This window comes from Ovis aries, chromosome 4 (genome assembly GCF_016772045.2).
Source record: "Ovis aries strain OAR_USU_Benz2616 breed Rambouillet chromosome 4, ARS-UI_Ramb_v3.0, whole genome shotgun sequence".
NCBI classification, from domain to species: Eukaryota; Metazoa; Chordata; class Mammalia; order Artiodactyla; family Bovidae; genus Ovis; species Ovis aries.
This window is the reverse complement of record NC_056057.1, coordinates 62,136,673-62,151,881: the sequence shown is the minus strand read 5'-3', so window position 1 is coordinate 62,151,881 and position 15,209 is coordinate 62,136,673. Positions and strand designations below refer to the sequence as shown.

The window sequence follows — 15,209 nt, the reverse complement described above, 5'->3', positions numbered from 1 at the left end:
CAGTGAAAAATTTCCATTGATAATTCCTTTCCTTGAACTCATATTTCAGCGAAAAGTCTACTTCACTGAATTTTCCTTCCACTAGAGTTTTACCCCAATATAATGTATTTTTATGGTTGAAGGTACTATTTCACACTAAAAATATGTATAAAATTTAAATAAAACCTTTACTTTCTTGTGAATAAAACATTGAAAGTGTTTTTAAAATTCTTCTGGATAGAGTTTTCTTTATTAGTAAGATTAACTTATCTAAGCAATATGTATTGTCAATTTGATAAACAATTTCTAAATAATAAAGGTAAAATTTTCTTGGAATTCCATCTTTTAATGAGATGGTTGGACTATTTCAATTAATACCTATATCTTTGAAAAATATTACTCATGTAAAGACACAAGGTTCATGTCAAGTATCATGTCTTTTTTTTCTAATTGAAGTTGATTACAATTTGTGTTAACTACTGCTGTACAGTAAAGTGATTCAGATATATATATGTATGTGTATGCATTCTTTTTAAAATATATACGTCTCCATTATGGTTTGTCATAGAATACTGAATATAGTTCTCTATGCTACACGGTAGGACCTTGTTGTTTATCCATTCTATATATAAAAGGTTTCATCTGCTAACCCCAGTGTTTTTATTTTTCATTTTTAAAGATGTAACAGCTGAGAAAACATGCTTACTTAAATAAGCAAAAGAGAATGAAAGGACTTCTGATACGGTGGTGTCATTCAATTCTTTATCTCTTCTGAGTTAAACGTCAAAAATCCGAAAGTGATCAATCACTGAAAATTATTAAGTCTCCCTTCAATTGTGTTGAAAGCAAAAAAACTTGATAAAACTGAGTTGCAAAAACATGTGCTGCCCAATCAATGGAGCCTTTCACTTTCTCAATTTCTGAGAAATATAAATTAAAAAGTTTTACTAAGACTTACCTTTTAATTCTACCTACTACAGTTTCACTTAGAGAGACCTTGTTAAAAACTAATATGCTCAGAAACAATTGGCACGTTGAAATATTGTTCTTTTCAATACACTCTTGCCTATACATTTGAGGTAAAATTCTTTATCTTATTGTGTACCTCATAGACATTTTTGTCAAATGTTGGAGCTGCAGATATAGTTCATTCAAGCTATGAAAAATGTTCTCTGTATAAACCTAAATGGCAAAGTTAGATCTTATTATCAAAGAAATTAACCAATCAGATTTTCTTTCAGAAGAGTATAACTATTTTTTCATTTACTTTTATATTTGAATTTTAAGATAGAGGATGGGGGGATAGAAAAAGATGGATTAATGGGTGGGTGGATAGATGGACAGATGGATGAATAGAAAGAAGGGTAGACAAATAATGAGTAAATGGATAGAAAAATAATCTTAGACTATGCCCAATCATTTTTATCCACAAACTTAACTGCTAACTTGAGAAGTTCTCACCTGCCAGCAACAGCTTACTACTGCCAAATTTCTCACATTTTGTTGAAAGAAAAAGGTGTTTACTTTTACTTGTCTACTTAACAATCCAAATTTAGAAATTAAATAAAACAATAAAACAAGATCTAAACTCATTATAAATATAAACCTAGATGGTTTTGCAAGGAAATATACCTGAATATCAATAGTGATCATCTGAGTTTGGGGACTACAGTTCATTGCATTCTTTAAAAATATCTGTATTTTCTAAAATCTCTATGGAAGTCATATATTCTTTTATAGCTACAAAAAACCCAATAAATTGTATTTTATCAAACAATTTCTCATTGAATAAGCTTTTTAATAGTTGCTTTCTACTGCAATAAGTTTTAGGAAATTATGAAAATACCTTTGTTCTTTCACCTCTCTACTAGGTGTTTTCACAAACTATATCTCATTTAATCCTCACACCAACCTCATGAGATTGGTACTTCCCATTTTACAGATGAGAAATATGAGACTCAGAGAGGTTAAGCAATATACCCAAGGCCTTTCAGACAAGCAGTGATTCAACCACTCATGGGCTAGCTAGTGATTCCTACCCAGATCTATTGAAATTTGAAATTTATACACTGCTGAGTATCACACTGCATACATTAAAATTTTGGATTCTGAAAGTGAAAATTATCATTTGTGTTAACTAAAATAATAATCGCTATACTGATTCTATATGATTTGTGAATATAGTTTCTTAATATTCTTTTCACTTTCTAATGATGTTTTCTGGAGAACAAAGTGTTTAATAAAGTACAACTTGTATTTTCTTTTTGAATAGTTCTTTTGATGTCATATCCAAGAGTCTTCACCCAGCCCAAAATCACAAAGATTTTTCTTCTGTACTTTTTCTGAAAGTTTTTAGTTTTAGTTTTCACCTTGAGGCCTAAGATCTATTTTGAGTCAATAATTATGTATGATTTGGAATAAGGAGTCAGATAGTGTCAGCTCTCCAACTGGTTTCTTTGAAATTTTTGGCTATTCTGGCTTCTTGTCTTTTCTACACAAATTTTAGGATCAGCTTGACAATTTCTACAAAAAAAAAAAGACGTTAGGATTTTGAAGGAATTAATCTATTAGATCAATGTGGAGAGTATTGCCATCTTAACACTATCGAGTCTTCTGATCCATTAGCCTGAAGTATCTCTCCTTTTCTGTAAAGGAGAGATTTCTCTTTACAATTACAATGTAATTTCTCTTTACAATGTTTTATAGTTTTCAGTGTAGAGTAATTGCATTTCTTTTGTTAAATTTATTCCCATTTTTATCATATTATAAATGGAATTGTTTTCTTAATTTCAGTTCTTAAACATTTGCTGTTAATATAAATAAATATAATTAATTTTTATATTAATCTTGAATCTTACCACCTTGCTAAACTTGCTAATTCTAGTACTTTTATTGTAAATACCTTAGGATTTTATATATTCAGGAACATGTCTGAAAATATAGTTTTACTTATTTCTTTCCAATTTGCTTGCTTAAATTATTTTCTTTCTTTATTAAGCTGAATAGAATCTTCAAAACAATGTTAAGTACAAATGGTGAGGTAGACATCTACCATGTTTCTGCTTTTCAGAGAAAAGCATTCAGTCTTCCCTCATTAAAGATAACATTAGTAATAAGTTTTCATAGATGCTCTTTATTATGTTAAGGAAGTTCCTTTTTCTTTCATAACTTCTTGAGTGGTTTTAACATGGGTGAGTGATTGATTTTGTGTTATTTTTCAATTTCTATCAGGATGATAATGTAGTTATAGCTTCTATTCCACTAATCTGGTATATCCTAGTAATTGATTTTCAGATCTTAAAACAACTTCCTAGGATAAATGGCACTTGATCATGGGGTATAACCTAGTTTATATGTTGCTGGATGCAGTTTTTTAAGGATTTTTATGTCTATGTTCATACAAGATATCGGTCTCTTATTTCCTTTTCTTGTGGTGTCTTTGTCTGGATTTGATATAATGTAAAAGATGGAATGATCTGGAAAGTATTCCTTCCTCTTATATTTTATGAAAAAAAGGGAATGAATTTAAATGGGTTGATGAATACATTCAAAATTGCAGCTAAGTTGGCTTCACTTTTCTTAGGCTCTTTCAGGTCTTCCCAACACTTGTACAGTTTCCAAATCAATCAGGGATGTGTGGAGACCTTATCTTGGTCTTCTATGATGCTCACATTGCTAGGGCTTCACTGTTAAATTTCTGGCTGATCTTCATTGTCTCACCTAGGGCCAAAACCTTAAGCTAGCAAACTGCGTGTTCTCCTTGTTAATTCCCAACAGAGTCCATCACTTTTAGCCAACAAAGCCATCTTTGAATCCTGGCTGAATCAAGTCTGTCCCATTAGCAGTAGACCTGCTGGTTTTTGCAGACAGCTCCACGATAATGAAACTACTGTTCTCACTAAGCTGAGGGCCAGAGTAGATGGAGCAGCCTCAGGCAAAAAGGTCAAAGTTTTACTGTTCTTCCTGAAGTGCAAGCAGTTTTTCAAGAATAAACATTCCTCAATTCATTGTGGTCCAATGGTTGATTTTCAGTGTCCCAAAATGGTTGCTTAAGACAGTCTTTCCAGTTTTATGCTTGACCTTTTGCACAGAGGGCTCACCAGCCCCTCATGCCATAATAATCAGAATTCCCTCTTGTACTTGTTTATATCTGAAAGAATCTGGGGCTTATGTTAAAGGGCAATATAATCTGTTTTAATTTACATTTGACATTTTTAAATTGTGAGAATCATACTTTCAAAAACAGGACTTTGTCCAGGGAAAGATTCGGAAGATTTGTTCTCTTTGTTAACATTGAAGAACAATTAGTTCATGAGAGAAAGGGAATAATAGTGGAGTAATTTGTTTTTCTTTTCAAATTTTGAGTGTGAAGGCCGGGAGAAAAAAGCTTGACCCTTATCAACCCCTTCCCCCTCAGGAACAAAACAAAACAAAACAAAACAAAACACCCTCAACCACAGCATTCTCTTCATCTATTAATTTCCACTATATAGTCATACTACGGAGAAGGCAATGGTACCCCACTCCAGTACTCTTGCCTGGAAAATCCCATGGATGGAGGAGCCTGGTAGATTACAGTCCATGGGGTCAGGAAGAGTCGGACAGGACTGAGCGACTTCACTTTCACTTTTCACTTTCATGCACTGGAGAAGGAAATGGCAACCCGCTCCAGTGTTCTTGCCTAGAGAATCCCAGGGACAGGGGAGCCTAGTGGGCTGCCGTCTATGGGGTCGCACAGAGTCGGACACGACTGAAGCGACTTAGCAGCAGCAGCAGCAGCAGCAGTCATGCCTATTTGGTGAATCACTTTGGGATTAAGTCACATATATTCTCTTTTGCAATACTCTTTAGCATTTAGTTTGGAGACTTTTCTTTTTTAATCATTTCTATGAGTGGTTGGCAGAATGATAAGATTAGTGAGTACAGAACCTTAGAATGTGATTGGATATCACTTCTGTGATTATGTTATGTTCTATGATAAGAGAGGGGCTTCCCATTTGGTGCTAGTGGTGAAGAACTTGCCTGCCAATGCAGGAGACATGAGACTTGGGTTTGATATCAGGGTTGGGAAGATTCCCAGGAGGAGGGCATGGCAACCCACTCCAGTATTCTTGCCTTCACAATTCCATAAACAGAGGAGCCTGGTAGGTTACAGTCCATGGGGTCACACCAAGTTGGACATGACTAAAGCGACTTAGCACACAGGATAAGAGAGATTTTGCATATGCAGTTAAGGACTTTAGTTAGTCTACTTTGAGTTAGTCAAGTTTATTGGACCCAACATAATCAGGTGAACCCTGTAAACATAGAGGATTTTTTTTTCCTCCGCTGCTGCTGCTGCTAAGTCGCTTCAATCATGTCTGACGTTGTGCGACCCCATAGACGGCAGCCCACCAGGCTCCACCGTGCTGTTCTTAAAGAAATAGGTATGTTGTTAACTTCCTTTGTAAAGGAGTAGCCTCTAAGAGCTGAGAGTGATCCCGGCTGACACCTTGTAAGTACATGGGAACTCAGTCCTGAAAATCCAAGAAACTAAATTCTGCCAACAACCAGCAAACTTGCAAGAGGACCTGAGTCTCAACTCACATGGCAACGCCAGCTGACATCTCAATTTCAGCCTTGTAAAATTCAGAGCAGAAAACCCAGTTATGCTATGTTCAGATTTCTCATGTGCAGAAATTGTGAGACAGTAAATTTACGTTGTCTTAAACTGAAGAATGTATGGCAATTTATTACACAGCAATAGAAAGCTAATAGACTATGAAATCTTTTTTTTTTTTTTCGTAAGTGAATCTTTCAATAAGATAGCCAAGATTTGAGAATTTGTAGTTACACAGATAAAGACTGACAAGTAATTATTCAGTTTGCTCGGGCCTCTTTGCTTCATATTAGGTTTAATTTTAGGCCTTCTATAGCATATTTTCTGTTGTTTTTTACTGATTTCCCAAGAGTACATAATCACAACTCCTTTGGGTACTTGCTATGTACTGAGCACAGTTGTAAGTCCTTCATGTGTATTTACTCCACATCACCCTGGCTTCCCAGGTGGCTCAATGGTTAAAAAAAAAGAGAAAAGAAAAACAAAACCCTGTCTGCCAATGCAGGAGATGTAAGATACCAGGGTTCGATCCTTGGGTCAAGAAGATCCCCTAGAGGAGGAAATGACACCCCATTCCAGTATTCTTGCCTGGACAATCCTATGGACAGAGGAGCCTGGCAGGCTACAGTCCCATGGGGTGGCAAAGAGTCAGACACAATGGAGGTATGAATATATACCTAAGCCTCCACACCATCCTAGGATGCAGGTCCCATGTAATCTCATCTTATAGACAGGGGACACGAGGTACAGAGGGTGAAGCTGTGCCCTTACGTCACATATGTACAGAGAGGCAGAGTTAGGACTCAAATCCAGACAGTCTGAGCCCAGAGTCCAAGCTCTCTTACTCTTAACCACCATGTCTTACTATTGTTTTTGCAAGCTCATCTAGAAAATGTGGAATATTCAGAAAGTGCTGAAAAGAAATGACAAATCATTTGTAACCTCATTACTCACTGATAACCACACAACCACAATTAGCATTTCGCTGTTCATCCTATCTGGAACAACAGCTATATAAACAGAGAGGTGGGTACATTATAACTTCTGGGGGATTTCACTCCACTTAATGTTTTGCAACATTTTTTTTTCCTCTTTCTCATAGTATATTTAAACTATGATCTGGTTTACTGTGTCTTCCTTTCCCTCCAAAATAGAATTTATTCACTTCTTCTTGAGGAAAAGCATACTGTCTACTGTTTTTCAATTTTGCATACTTTGGGATCTTTCCCCAGAATTGTGCCCCTCTCTCTAGAATGTCTTTGTGGGTCTTCTCTGCAGGGGTATGACCCCAGAACAAGCCAGAAAAACAAAAGGCAGATGTGAGCTTAGTGAAAAATTGAGGTGATCAGAAACCTACCTTCTGCGCCAAGGTTGGGGTTAAATTCTATGATAATCTAAAAAAAAAGTAGAAGATTTAGGAGAGGGGAAATGGGAAAGTGAGGGACAAAGTGCAGAGGGTTGCATGAAGCTGCAGCTGGAAACCAGAGGGCATATGGCTACACCTGGAGCCTCAGCAGGGCCTGAGGGTGAAGGTGAGCAGGCATCAGCAGGGAGTGACTGTGGACGGCCAATACCAGCTAAAGAACTGTGCCAACCATGACCCTTCCATGTGGGAGCTCTGAGGGCCAGGGACTGTAAGAGTCAGCTTGACACACAGTCTCTCCCCAAGAACTAGAGCAACCCTCAGAGAGGGCAGAAGGAAAAGAGCCCTGAATTATCCAGAGAGACTAAATCTAAACCCGCGAGTGGATAGATGAAATGTTTTCTGTCCTCAGCAGTGACTGTGATGGTTTATGAACAAGTGTTCAGATACAGAAAAATAGAGAAAATAAAATTTCTGTCCATGTAAATTGTTATCATAGATTTTCAACCTTCTCTGCTGGCTCTGTCTGGATCTTTCCTACTTTTGTCAGTGACATTGTTACTTTACCATTCCTGCTGGCTGAACGCTTAGGATCACTTCCTGTTTATCATTCAAACATAAAATCACCCTGACCATTATATGTGTAATGTGGGGGTTGGGAGAGGAGGTTTTAACTTACTCCCAAAGCATTTTATATATTTAACCAAACATTAATGATGGTAAAAGGTGTTTTTTTTTTTTAAACTCTTTGAAAAGCTTCCTGAGCACTAAATAGGGCTTAAATAAAAACAAAAAACAAAAACAACCTCAAAAGTCAATGAATACATTTAAATGTCAATGACTTCGAAATGTAAGGATTATTTTGCCCCTAAATCACCCATGTAAAGAAAACAATGTTTTGCAAAAATGGACATGACTTAATATTGATTTCATAACATTTGAAAAGCACCAGAAAGAGGCCCTGCCCATTCCAGCACAGTAGAATCACAGTTTGCTTGGTGATCAAATGAAATGTATAGTTCAGTGCAAAGAAATTATGGTAAAACTTGGGAAAGAGGCCATTAGGGTTTTGCATGGCTTAGTTCTGATTTTGGAATATGTTCAAGGCCATGGCCTCCAGATCTGCTGGTTGGTTCCCACTGCAAAGCTCGTCCTGGCATAGGCGCTGTGGTTGTTAGCTGATGTTGGGGATGTTGGCTTAGTCACTCAGTGACTTCTACAGTGGCTTCTTGTGGAGCATCTCTCCAGTCACAACAGCCCCCACTTCCACGAGCATTGCCACCTCCCTCCATGAAACTGGTAGCCACATCTGCACTGTGAGCTCTCTTCACTCCCACCTGCCTCTTATTCTCTGACCTAAAGACTTAGCCCAGATTCTCTCTTCCAGGAAGTTAGATTGATAGCCAGAAGGATAATCCCTCTCTGTGTGGGTTGATCTCTTATGTGGAAACTCTGGATTATGGGAGCCAATGAGTTGGATGGTACGTAGTCTTGCTTTTTCATCTGAAAGTTGTCGAGATTAGCAGAAGTCCAACTGGCAATTCCTCCTTTATTCCCACCCTCTCCAAGAGGCTCTCCCTCTTAGCACCAGCTGGGAGTGGAGTGAGCTTACTTTGCTGCTTCCTAGGACACTTCCACATTTGGCCAGTGACTAAGGGCATCCCCAGGTCCCCTTTCAGGAGATACCTCCCACCGCCACAACTGCTGAAGGCTCACACTTGACCCACAAAATTGTGGTATGACAAAATGGTTATTTTAAAATTTGGTTTGCAGTAATATATAATCAAAACAACCACATCCTAGGATCCCCTCAACACCTCTTGCTAACTCTCTATGCCTCATTGGGAATGGAGAAGGAAAGGAAATGAGTGTATTCTGTCTACTTTATGGAAGTGGAAGACCAAGTATCTCAGTTCAACCATCCTAGAAATAAAACTGATTTCACTTAAGCCTTTCTCAAGAGCATTTCTGTTTTATAAGCTTGAGGTATTTGTTCTGAGAAAATAGAAGGTGGTAAATAATTATTGGATGGAACCAAATATTGAGTGGGACAACCTCCTAGGCATGTTTCCAATGGGGCCACAGATCTCTGCTTCGAGGCCTGTGGAGAATAGATTCTCATGGAATCTGGGCCTTAAGGTTTTAATTTAAAAGAAGACTTTGAGACCAGGGATGTGTTCTTTACCGTGTATAATGACCGGAAATCATGGTTTTTTTTCAGGAAATAAGACTAAATCAGAAATTTTCTCTACAGTCTCCAGAAATAATTCATCCAAACTTTTCATTTGTAAGAGATGGCCACTATACTTATCCCTTGAGTTCTTTTCCTGGCTTCTTAAGCCAGGATTTAATTTTGGGATCTGCTTATTGAATAATTACTACTCAGACTTTGGCTCCAGGGACTGACCCTGTGAAAGCCTGTTGGGAATCTCCAGGTGTGATATGAATATCAAAGGTCTTACCCTACTTTTACTCCTCTCCAAAACAATAACAACAACAAACAAACAAAGAAAAATACCAAACAACAACTTGGAAATAAAATACCTCAATAAAAGTTAAGTGAAAGAGCCATATCTCAGTCAGTGTTCAATGTTTTCAGGTGACTGTTTATTGCCAACTCTCGACTCACTGACAGAAAGAACAAAACTAAGATTGCTGAATCCTTACTGTGTGCAAACACCATAAATTTACATGTACGATCTCAATTCTCACAGCATCCCCATGAAGTGGGTAACACAGAGGAATGGAAGTGTTAAATAAGTTGCTCAAAGTTTCAGATTGTACAGGATGGAGCAGACGAGGAGGGGGTGGCGGCAGTTCAAAGGTCAAAGTCTACCTTCTTTCTGATATGTAATGCTGCCTGTTGTCCTGAAAGGCAGCTGAGAATTTCAGGCTCTTACAGTTGCCATCCAGGGGGAAAAGATTTCAATCACCAATGAGGTGGGTCACTTTTAATTCAAGCTAGCAACTATATAGCACACTTCTATACACACATATTTGCATACAGAGTGAATGCTTACCTTAAGACTCAAAATTTTTCTCTGCTAGCGAGGTTATTGATACGTTAACTGGATTCTTTTGGCCATGGACGCCATTAAATAGGCGGTTTTCTATGAAAGCCAAAAATTTGACCCCATGATGTCCACATTAAAAATACACAGACTAGGACTTCCCTGGCGGTTCAGTGGTTAAGAATCCGCCTGTTAAGGCAGGGGACGCGGATGTGATACCTGGTTCAGGAAGATTCCACATGTCTCATGGCGACTAAGCAAGCACTCCTCAACTACTGGACCTGAGCAGCCAATGCTCTGCAACAAGGGAAGCCACTGCAATGAGAAGCCAGAACATCACAACTACGGAGTAGCCCCCACTGACCGCAACTGGAGAAAGTCTGAGCACAGCAGTGAAGACCCAGTGCAGCCAAAGATGAATAAATAAAGTTGTATATTGAAAAAGAAGTAAATAAGAAGTAAAAACAGTTGCTGCTAAGTAGCTTCAGTCGTGTCCGACTCTGTGCAACCCCAGAGACGGCAGCCCACCAGGCTCCCCCGCCCCTAGGATTCTCCAGGCAAGAACACTGGAGTGGGTTTCCGTCTCCAAAAAAAAAAAAAAAAAAAAAAAAATCAGTTGAGTTTGTTTTTTAAAAAAATGCACAGAATAATTACTTACCTATGCAGGCACTGGAGTGTCTGGTGGCAGGCCTGTTGCCATAGCCTGAAGAGGCCAGGGTGTGAAGGGTCAGGAGAAAAAGCAGAGGAAGAGCCATAAGGATTTTCCGATGAGACTTCATCTCGGAGCTATTATATCAGGAGACTTCAGGCTGGCAACAGAAGCTGCAGGCTGAGGGATGCTGGATTTGAGGCCCAAGAACGGATTAGTCTCTCTCCAATTCTCTTCTGTCCTCTAACACACACACACCACACTCACATGCACACTTTTCACTACGCAGAACCCAGAGAGGGAGCCACACGGCTTGGGTCTGGGAAAAGCTGGAGGAGCCCCTGGTGCACAATTCTTCTAAGCTGCAAACTGAAGGAAAAACTGCCGCAGGTTGCAGCTGAGGCAACCAAGAGTGCTTTTGCACTTGCTGGCTGAAGTCAGTGGCGGTGAACCCTAGGAACCTTGAAGCCTCCCAGAATCATCCTGTGGCCTGGTTAGGCAGCTCTTCCTCTTTCTTTCTTGCAAAACAAAGCTAAACTAAAAGTAAAACTGAGGAAGAAAACCTCAACCACAAACACACAGCACTTTAGCAATTTGATAGCAGTGTTCAGACTGTAGAAATTACCATCTGTTATATTCAGAAGTTATATCATTTTGCTTTAAACTGTTTTATATGGTGAGATTGGGCTCCTTTGGTGGTTAAAGGATGTTCTGGTCAAGTAGTCACTTTCCTTTGGAGATGTTGGATTATTCCTTCAAGGCTCAAGTTTTCCCAGGGCCTTTCATTGGTGTTCAGAAAATGAACAATGAGATAGTCATGGGGCACTTGACACTGGTGGATTTTCAATCTAGTTAAAAAAAAACGAGCTGAAATTAATCAATTCATTTTTGCTTGTGTATGATATATCTCTTTTCTGAAGAATTTCAAAGTATGTTCAGATCCCTCACCTGAGAATGATTCATTCATTTTTGAGAGGCTGGTTTTCTACTTTAAAGATGAGAACTGAATGCTATTTTTATGAGAAAAAAAAAAGAACCACCTAACTGAAAACTCAACCAGACTGTAGATAAAGACATATAATCTAAATGCTTTGTTCTAAAATAGGATAGAGCAAAGTCACAAGCTGTTTCTTATCCAATAAGATAAGAAGACTGGGGCAAAGGGCCACAATCTGATGGGCCTAGGGATCAAGCAATTAACATTCTCCCTGTTTAGGCTCTGAAGAAAGCTTATTATAAACTTTATAAAATATTATAAAAGCTATCAAGGGACTTCCCTGGCGGTCCAGTGGCTGAGATTCCACGATCCCAATGCAGGGGGCCAGGGTTCTATCCTTGGTCAGGGAACTAGATCCCATATGCTGCAACTGGGATTCTGCATGCAGTGACTAAGACTGGGAGCAGCCAAATACATAAAAATATTAAAAATTATTTAATTGTTTTAAATATTTAATTAAATATAATATTTCTAGTAACATTTACTAGAAATCAAAATTGGTAAAGATTTCTTCTCCTCCTCCTCCCCCTGCTTTTACTTAAGGAGTAACATTTTAAGTAGCAGGTAGAATTTTAGAGTTGTATTCTTTCTAGGATGTAGGAGATACCAACTTTTATGGTTTGAAGATTCCTTGTGTAAGCATCAGTTTAACAAATGCCAATTTGTCAAATCTCTGAATCTGTGACAAACACTAGAGTGCTTCCCTCTTTAAGTCCCCAGCACTGGCTGGGTCAATGACTACCGAAAATGTCTTGCTCATCATGGGCCCTTGACTTCCTTTGAAGCTGATCTGCTGGTTTGCAAGGTCCCTGACCCTGTGGCCAAGGGAAGCTCTAGAGGTCACCAGGACCACCAGAGGTGTCAGGACCTAGGGAAATTCTAGAGAATTCCTGAGGAGGCAGAATCATAGAGTTATTACTAGTACTGCCTGCAAAGACAAAAAGATACTTGTTCAGCTATCCTGTCTGATGTTCACTTCTAGGTCAAGTATTAGACCAGTGGTGGAACCTTTCTAAACTTTGGTTTCCTCATTTATGTTGGGATAATAATATTTCTCAGGATTCCAGGAAGGACTAAAATAGACAATGGATTCATGCTATAAAGCAGTGTGCCCTTCAAGAAGTGTTTGGTAAAACAAAGCTTTGGTTACTGCTATCCCTGCAGGAGTATGAGGAAATCTGCACCCGAGGCCAGATTTCAAGAGAATTATTGTAAGACATTCACAGTAGTTGCAGGCCAAGAAAGAAAATGATACTGCCTGCATTTATTAAAGGCTGCACTTATTGAACACTGTCTGTGTGCAGGACAGCCCTCCAGGAACACAGAGGGTAGTTTGCTAACAATAGGTGGGTGAGGAATCTTTGCATAGGTTCAGAAAGAGCCACTGGCACAGGCTCTGGGCCTGCTGCGGCTTACCTGGTAATTCAGCAGGAACGAATCTGCCTACAATGCAGGAGACACAGGTTTGATCCCTGGGTTGGGAAGATCCCCTGGACGAGGAAATGGCAACCAGTTCCAGTATTCTTGCCTGCAAAATCCCATAGGCAGAGGAGCCTGGAGTGCCACAGTCCATGGGGTTGCAAAGAGTTGGACACGACTTAGTGACTAAGCAACAACAATAACAAGCTGGGCCTCTGGAGGGTCTCCTAGTCTAGGTATATAGCTGTGAGCCAGACTGGGCCACCTCAGGGTGAGGGAAATTTCTGTGTTAAGACAGTGGGCAAGTTTTAGACCCATGGTCATGTGTGCACAAACTCAGGTAGTTTCACCCACAAGCACCCCTGGAATCGTGGTCCTGAGGCAGACTGGATGCTTCGGCTTCGGGCAGGGCGGGCTATACTGGGAATCCTGGGCTTAGTTGTGCAGTGTGGGGACAGTCCTTTGCCATTTCCAGGGCTGAAATTCCTCAGCTGTAGCGGAATGTCAGCATATAGTCGGTTTCCCCTAAATAGAGGTGATTTTCATGCTTGAAGGGTGAATTCTTAGTTGGCAGGGTCAAAAGAGGAACACAGAAATCAGGAAATGACTTGCTAATTGATCTTGAAGGGAGTGCATGTGCCCATACACCGCTAAACAAACCCTGCCTCCAGCTGCCCAGGTGGAGGTGGAAGTTGGGGTGGAGGCGGTGGGCCCTACGGTTTGCACAGACTCTCTCAGACTGCCTGGTCTCCTCTCCCCTGGCCATCTCACTGGGCCCTGAGAGCACGTGGCCTAGAATCTCTGCACACCTTGCTGAAAGGCCCTGGACCTATGGCGTGGTTTCTCACAAAAAAACCCTTGTTGGACCCTGTAAAACGGCCCCTGAGGACCCCCTGCTGTCAGAGGCCCCAATTCTGATTTTCTCAAAATCTTTTTTTTTAGAAAATGAGATTTCTTCCTTGAAGCACTTTGTTACTTACTTCACCAGAAGAGTTTGGATTCAAATCACAGTCTGTCCTGCTGGCAGAAGGCTGAGGATTTATAAATTCTTGAATGTAACACCAGTGGTTTGCTGTGGCTTGTTCTATTTGAATATGCTTCCTGATTAGTTTTCGAACAGAACTGGCCTCAATCACCTCATTCACAGCAAGTTCCTTAATCAGAAAAACAAAAACAAAAGCCCAAAACAAAACTGACCTGCGTGACAGGAGATAGTGTAAAATCTGGTGCTCTCTCAAAAGCGCCTCTTCTCTTTGACTTGCTCCTCTTCTCGACGCCAAGGATCCGTCTCCATGCTTCTGGCTTCCCAGGATTCTCTGCGTGACCCTCTGTTCAAACCAAGCCCAGATCCTTTGCTGGCCCCTCCTCCGCAGTCAGAGTTTATTTATTCTACCTTCATTCAGTCTCTTCTGTTCCCTGCTACAGAAATCCTAAATTAATCCATGACAAGGGGGCATGCCGGCTGATTAAAAGCATTCGGGGCGGCGGTGGGGGTGGGGTGGGGGCGGTGGGGGGGCACGTGGTTCCCTGGTGACTCAGTGGTAAAGAATCCACCCTTCAATGCGGGAGACATTCCTGATCCAGAAGATCCCTCATGTGCAGAGAAACTAAGCCCGTGTGCCACAACTATTGAGCCTGTGTTCAATAGCCCAGGAGTTGCAACTACTAAAGTCCACTTGCCCTAAGCCTGTGCTCCGCACCAAGAAAAGCCACAGCAATGAGAAGTACTGCAGCTAGACAGTAGTCCCCACTTGCTGCACTGAGAGAAAACCCGCAGAGCAATGAAGACCCAGCACAGCCAAAAATGAATAAGGAAATAAAATTATTGTAAAAAAGCATTCTAGGCTTAGGATCAGGTGAGCTTTCATCTTCATCATGGTTTCAGCACTTACTGTATGTTCTTGGGCAAGCTGATCCACCTCTCTGAGTATCAGCTTATTTAACTATAGAATGGGTTATATGATGCCAAATATTATAGGGAAATTAGTAGCCATCATGGTCAACAAAAGAGTCTGAAATGCAGTACTTGGATGCAATCTCGAAAATGACAGAATGATCTCTGTTCATCTCCAAGGCAAACCGTTCAATATCACAGTAATCCAAGTCTATGCCCCAACCAGTAACACTGAAGAAGCTGAAGATGAATGGTTCTATGATGACCTACAAGACCTTTTAGAACTAACACCCAAAAA

The 15,209-nt window shown here is 40.0% G+C and overlaps 1 protein-coding gene across 5 annotated transcripts in view; it reads right to left on the bottom strand.

Moving 5' to 3' along the window:
• AOAH (acyloxyacyl hydrolase) overlaps positions 1-14,337 on the bottom strand; it is a 199,116-nt gene extending 184,779 nt beyond the window's left edge. For 4 of the 5 annotated variants that reach the window (XR_009600488.1, XM_060415018.1, XM_042248593.1 and 1 more), the window contains exon 1: positions 10,611-11,046. Coding sequence is in view for 4 of the 5 variants with exons in the window: in XM_060415018.1 (XP_060271001.1) it covers positions 10,611-10,731 (121 nt within the window). In the remaining variant the exon portion in view is untranslated. Of the gene's footprint in view, positions 1-10,610; positions 11,047-14,214 lie in introns of those variants that run through there. The other variant, XM_042248592.2, reaches the window with a different exon arrangement.
• Between the last annotated feature and the right edge of the window lie 872 nt (positions 14,338-15,209).